The 7,236-nt window shown below is 41.7% G+C and overlaps 1 protein-coding gene across 1 annotated transcript; it reads left to right on the forward strand.

Moving 5' to 3' along the window:
• The first annotated feature begins 203 nt into the window (after positions 1 to 203).
• On the forward strand, positions 204 to 2,907 carry gsc (goosecoid). Its single transcript, XM_076749474.1, has 3 exons — positions 204 to 519; positions 1,333 to 1,592; positions 2,758 to 2,907. Exons 1-3 carry the CDS (start codon positions 204 to 206, stop codon positions 2,905 to 2,907), a joined length of 726 nt encoding a protein of 241 aa, XP_076605589.1.
• Positions 2,908 to 7,236: the final 4,329 nt, after the last annotated feature.

Consider the following 7,236-nt stretch of genomic DNA (forward strand, 5'->3'; position numbering starts at 1 on the left):
GTCCCATTAAAACCAACAGTCCGCATCCCCGAGACGAGCCCGCGGAGCCGCGCATGCAGGGAAGAAAAGTACCCTCCAGAGTCACCATGACGCAGTTTTAGGAGAACTTTTTTCCACGGGGCACGGAAATCTTTCAGTCCAGGACATTTTATTTTCACCGAGTTTTCCCTTTCGCCTTTTCCGAGCCGCCGCGCACCGGTGTGATGCCCGCGGGGATGTTCAGCATAGACAGCATCCTGTCCGGCCGGCCGAGCTGCAAGGAGCCGCTGCTGCTGCACCGGAGCGGCCCGGTGGTGCTGTCTGCCGGCCTCACGGACTCTATCTACACCGACTACAACGGACTGTACTCGGCCACCTGCGGGCCTTCTCCTTCCGGGATTCAGTCTGTGAACGGGACCAGGATAGGATATAACGGCTACTACTACGGACAGCTGCACGTCCAGGGCGCCGGAGGAGGTCCGCCGTGCTGCAGCTCTGTGCCCGGCCTCAGCCCGCAGCAGTGCCCCTGCATCCCGGCAGGTAGGACAGCCTTAACGCTTGTTCTCTTCATGCTTTTACAACTTCAATTTAGGCGTGGGACTTCTCAGTCAAGGAATCAGCACACGATATTCTTTTTAAATGTTTTAAATGCAAGCTCTGTTTTTTCTAACCAACATTAACGAAAGCATAGCGAGGTCGTTTTGCAGACGCTGTATAATAAACAGCGCTTTTATTCGCTCCCCCGGGCCTCAGTTTGACCCCAAATTCCAAGATCAAACTTTATTTAAAAGACTGATTGTGATTCCTCTAGTTTATTTGCAACACACGAGGCTTCATATTTTGTTTCAAAGGCAAAATTCTTACCACCACAAAATATTGTTTCTAAACTTCTTCATTCTTCTTCTTCTTCTAAAAAAAAATGCACCGTTATTTTACGCTTGACCTAAAAGTGTTCCAGACTCTGCAAAATAGCCGCATCTGTTGTCAGATACATGTGTGATTTCTCTGTGTTGTTCGTGTGATGACCCACGCGCTGTTGTGAGTTTAGTGTTCAAGATAAATGTCTCCAAATTGTTATTTTACGCATGAATCTTCTCGTATATACAAAAGTAAAGACTCTTTGAGTTCATGACTCTTTATGCGTCAACTAAAATCCCATAAAATCTGTTTATCCCAAACTTTCATACTTCTGCTATTTTACGCATCAGCTGTAATCTGCATGTACACAACCGAAGCCCAAGTTTCCAACTAGCAACATTACGCATGCACACTGTTTACATGTCCACATACGCTGCGGTACTTTCGTTGGTCCAACTATTTCAACTCACCCGTGTGTGATGTTTCTCCGTGCAGGCTACGACAGCCCGGGCTCGGTGCTGATCTCTCCGGTCCCGCACCAGATGATGTCCTACATGAACATGGGCAGCCTGTCGCGCACCGAGCTGCAGCTCCTCAACCAGCTGCACTGCCGCAGGAAGCGGAGGCACCGCACCATCTTCACCGACGAGCAGCTGGAGGCTCTGGAGGGCCTCTTCCAGGAGACCAAGTACCCGGACGTCGGCACCCGGGAGCAGCTGGCCCGCAAGGTCCACCTCCGGGAGGAGAAGGTCGAGGTCAGTGCAGCTCCCTACTGCTTTTTCCCAAACATTCACTCCTCTGATTCGGATTGTTTTGGATTTCCAAACAGGAAGAACAAGTGGTTCTGATTTTAGAGTTGAGTTTACTGTAACGTTAAAAAAGTTCATTACATCAACAAAGGCTTTAAACACCAGAGTGATCAAGACGAATTTACAGTCTCTGAAGGAGATGGCACCCTGGAACATCAGGCAGTATTATTATTCTTATTGTTATTACAGCGAAGTTTTGATCATAGTATAGGTAGTATTTTGTCTGCTCCCTCTTACACTGAACGGCCTATCAAGATTATTGGGGAGAAAAAAGATGAAAAGGAGGTCACACAATTTGAATTTAAAATAAGTCCACGGTTAGCTGGTGACATATGGCAGTCATGGATCTGTTTGGGTGTTTTTAATATATATATATATGTCTATATATATATTTACAGAGCAGCTTTAATTCATTTGCAACAGATTCATCTAGAATGCAGTTCTGCTGTGGGTCAACATTTGTCATAGGACTGAAAAAACAAAAACAAGTATTTTCTAAGGAAAACCAGACAATGGATGATAATAATAATAATAATAATAATAATAATAATAATAATAATAATAATAATAATAATAATAACAATAATAATAATGTCAGGGTCTCCTTGAGGTTTTTGACGTTATTTTATCTAAAAAAATAATCGAATTAAAGCTCATCCGACGAGGCGGGTGACACCAAATGGTTTTCATATCCGTTTGTAAATGAAACAAAATAAACAAACAAACAAAAACTGTATTTCTGAATAAACACAAACACTCTGACGAAAATGTGTGATTTGGGGTTGCATAAATAAAAGTGATTTGACGCAATGTGGGAGAGGAGGAACATTTCTAAACACACGGAGCCTTCCTCACATCAACACTCTGTGCCTCACAGCCCATAAATATACAAGCAAAAACAAAAGCCGGAGGCTGCAAAAACAAAGCCGTCATGACACAATGAGGAGCTTTTCGGCTGAAGCTGAGGAATCCTGAGACTGTAACATCAGGAGCGGGACGCCATGTTCGGCTGAGCCCGAAAAACTGGGCTTTAAAAAAAAAAAAAAAAAAAAAAGGACGAGAGGAAAACGTGTGAGGCCCAGATTTTAAAACTGTGCTTTTTATCACGTAGGTTTGGTTCAAAAACAGACGCGCGAAGTGGAGGAGGCAGAAAAGGTCTTCATCAGAGGAATCAGAGAACTCTCAGAAATGGAACAAATCCACCAAAACGTCCGCGGAGAAAACCGAGGAGAGTAAAAGCGAGGTGGACTCAGACAGCTGATAAAAAGGCGACCGAACACGGCCACATGTGTGTGTGTGCGTGCGTGTGTGTGTGTGCGTGTATGCTTGTGTGTGTGTGTGTGCACATATAGTGGAAAGTGATGTGGACTCCACGACTTGCTGGTGGTGTGATCAACCTTGTTGCCATGTTGCACAGTTGTACATATCTACATTTTATTATTGATTCTGTCTATTTATATTTAATTTAAGTTTTTTTTTTTTGAATGTTGCGCACGCCGGAGCACGCGACGCCCGGCGGGTTAACTGACATGTCTGAATATATCGTAATGTTATATGTGACACTTTTGTGGATATTAAATGTTGTAATTCTGGTAGTTTTTTATTTTTTTTTTTCGTTGTAACATTATTCAGCGCGCTCAGCCCGCCGCAGGGGAAACATGTGGAGGCTGTAAAAACATCCAGCGGCGGAGCGCAGCATCACCGCAGAACTCTTATGAAGAATATGCCGAATTTCTTATGTTATTTTACAAAAAGATGAAAACTTACTTAAAAGGACCACGAGTATACATTAAATACAAATGAAACATCACGATCAAGTTGTCTGATTTTATTTTTTTTTCTTTGAGGTGGAGGGACGCTGATATTTGGTTGGTTTTGTACAAATTGGGAAGGACAATTCCCGGTCTCAGGCGCCGGCCTGCTCAGCTGATTGGCTGGGAGGAAAGCTGCAGCATGAAGCGAGTGCCTCAAAGTGGAACCGACACTGGGAAGCTGCTAAGACCTGCAGACCGTCAGCAGCCCGCCAGCCTCTAACTTGACGGTGATGATGATGATGGTGATGATGATCGCTGCCTTTCGTCACTCGTGATTGGTTGCTCGCACGTCCGCATCATCACCACGTTCACAAACGCACGAAATGCTGCAGAATTACCACGTTCACAAACAAGCGTTCAAGATCAGTGTTCTAGTACAATGATTATCGCTCTCAGCACATAATATCACAACTAACCTCCCTGAGGTGATTCCGTTTTTAAAAACCAATGAACTGCGTCATCTTCCTATGAAAGAAAGGCAGGTGATGCAGATGCCTGATACATTGAAGATAAACAGCGGGATACTATTCAGTTAGGTCAGGTGGATGAAGGTCCATGAAGACGCCTTTTCAACTATTTTAGTGGTTCGTGAGGCAGTTTTTGTCTGTAGGAATAAAGCTAAGTGCTCACATACGTTCTGCTTTTAGGACGCCTTTAACATCCAGGTTCTTTGTGACATTGTCAGAGGTGTTCATATGTTTTAGCATTCAGGTGATAGTGATGTTGTTTCCTGGGCTGTGTTATATTCTGCCACCTCATGTTGAAAAATTTGGATTTGAATGTGATGTGATGTTGGTTGTACAGTGAGAATTCATGGCAGAGCTGCTGTATTGAGCTGGAACAGATCGCGTCATGAAGTGAGCACGGAAACACGGATAAACAGCACACAGTAAAATATGTCAGCTCAACAGGTGCAGAATATTTAGTCCGTTGTGGATGTGTGACACTGGCCTTAACTGAGGTTAAATTGTAGCCTGAATTAAAATCCAGTCTGGCACCTGCATCTTTTAAAAGGGAATTTACACTCTAATCGAAATAAAAGGCACTTTAGCATCAGATTAGAAATGGAGAAAAGAAAAATCACTTGTTTTCAAAATAAGACTCATTTATTCAGCATCAGGACAGACTTTAAGATAACTGCCACTGCTACTGAAATTGTGTACTTTGCTGGGTTTTTTTTTTTGTTTTTTTTTGTGTGTGTGTGTGTGTGTGTGCAATTTTAAGGTTTTGTTATCTTAGTCACATTTTACAATTAAATAGATAACATGTTTTGGCTATTTTCTTTTAGTGTTGTGAGACCAAATACATCTAAACTCTGGCAAGAAAAAATAATTAAATGATGAAAAAGTTGATATATTGAGAAAGCTGTTTTGCAGAAAATACAACTGTTATAGTAATATAGTTTGCTGGATAAATAAAATAAGAAAAATCCAAATAATAACCAAGAAAGAAAACATTTTCTTGGTGTCTGGTCCCAAAGATTTGTGCTGCCTGGGCACTTCTGTTTGGGGTGTTGGACTTAAGATGATCTCAGTATTTCTAAAAGTCTCCTACGGCCCTGCAACTATTAATAATTTCCATTAGATTATTTGATCAGTCTGTGAAATGTCCAAAGTGATACAGACAAATGCCAACCGCATGCAGTAAAGTGGCTAAAAGTGATGCAGAGAAAGTATTTATGTAGTCTGAAAATCCAGAGTTCACAGCAGCAAAAGTTCACAGCAAGACGCTGAGTTGGTTTTATTAGCTAATAAATTGCTTAATGACTTCTTTTTGTCATCAGTGAATTTTATGTGGATGGACTAACAAATTAACTGGACTGTAACGGTTTTAAACATGATTATGTGCACATTCACATTTCAAGATGTCCTTTAAAAGTCCTTTATAGCCCCTCACAACAACAGAAAATGGGAAAACTAAAGAACTTTGTGAAATAATATATTTATATCTGGTATTATAGTTTTTAATAAGAAAAATGTAATTTATGCTTAAAACTAGTAAATCACCATGTGTAAAAATCATTTATTCAGAATGTTTTAATTTCTGCTTTCTGTTTCTCGAAGGACCAAATCCTCATTCAGACTTCTCAAAGCATAAGCTTCACAGTTCTTACAGTACAGTTAACAGATATCATCTTCCACATCTGATGATCACGTGGATGCTCTATATTTTCTATGCAAATACATTATTATTAATATATATTATCTATATTATTCCATGCAAAAACAACTGCAAACACCTGGATATATCCTCCAGTATATTCGTTTTGTCAGGTGAAAAACAGTAGTTGGATGATGATGTGAAGCTACACTGAAAGCCGCACACTCTGGTGGTTATACAGATGAACTGTCTGCATCAAACAGCAGGCACGTGTGTGGATGTGTGCAGCGCTTCAGCCTATCAGCTTCCGCCTTTGTCACTGTGCTGCGAAATGTCCTGATGGTCAGCTTCAAAACACCAAACCGATCCCCACAGTTCTCTGGACGGAGTTTCTGCACAGGTGGAGAGCCAAATAACCTTCATTATTACTAACATGTGATAAAATAAACAATGCAACAGCAAGCGAGGCAACACTGAACGATACAGATGAATGCAGCACGGGACAAAATCCTCACATATGAGAAAAAAAACAAAAAACAAAGTCAGAAGTGATCATCAGAGGTCGTTATTCAGTGTATGCTCTGGCTCAGCTGCTGCTGGGTTGGGGTTACCCGGGCTTCAATGGTTGGAAATACACAGATACATTACTGAATGAAACCCATAACGGAGCAAACACACGAGTGAACTCAACTCCATCCTGATCGTGCAGCTGCAGGGCGAGGCATGGAGCCTCCATGCTTTTTCAGGAACATCATCTCGGCAGCGTGGAAAACAGTCGAATCCTGAAATGTGGCAGCGAAAGCTCGGTCAGATTCGTGCTCTTGTTAACTCACTCTGTCATCAGATGCTCACTCATTTAAATCACAATTTGATACAGTTTTTTATTTCAGCAACGATCTGGAACAACTGTTTGCTTAACCCCCCCAGGCCGCAGTTTTTTCACTCTTTTTGCTTTCCCCAGTTTTTTCCTCCCCTTCACCCATGAAGAACGATAACAAGGCCACATGAGCGAGGCTGTGTTAAATATCTGACACACTATAGTGGATTTTTTTTTTTTAAATAATGGCTCTTTTAACCATGTATGTGTTAACAATCCACATGTGTAGGACGACAATGTGCTCTAAATGAACAAAGCTGTTAGAGAAGCACTTTTAGCAGTTTTGTTTCTATGTATTTGTCTTTTATTTGGTGCTCGTCTAATAAGGCTAAGCAGGCTGAAGACCCTGCAGGCAGGTCAGAAAACAGCACTGCTGGGCTTCACTTTTCCAGACAATGTGAACGGTCTCCCACTCAAAGATGAACCAAAGATCTTCAAAGACAAAGCAAGTGTCATACTGGAGGAGGACAGACAGCATCTAACAGGGTTTTTTACAACCTGGCAACCTTAAAGTTGCTCTCATGAACGGCTTATAACTGATCTTTAAAACATCAGTGATTGACAGCCTTTTACATGGGATGCCGTATTAGAAAATGGTACCCATGATTGCATATGGGAACTTGAAAGCTCAGGAAAAAGCTAGTAAGCAGACCTTGACTTCCTTCGGTATACATTTTATACAATAAAAGTCTGATATTGTAGAATTAAAGTGATAACTTTATCATGTTTGATAAGGGGAATGTTTGTGCCAACCATCATGTTGTAATCAGCCTCCGTTCCAGGTTTGACAGCAGAGCTG

This window comes from Chaetodon auriga, chromosome 14, assembly GCF_051107435.1.
Source record: "Chaetodon auriga isolate fChaAug3 chromosome 14, fChaAug3.hap1, whole genome shotgun sequence".
In the NCBI taxonomy this organism is placed as follows: Eukaryota; Metazoa; Chordata; class Actinopteri; order Chaetodontiformes; family Chaetodontidae; genus Chaetodon; species Chaetodon auriga.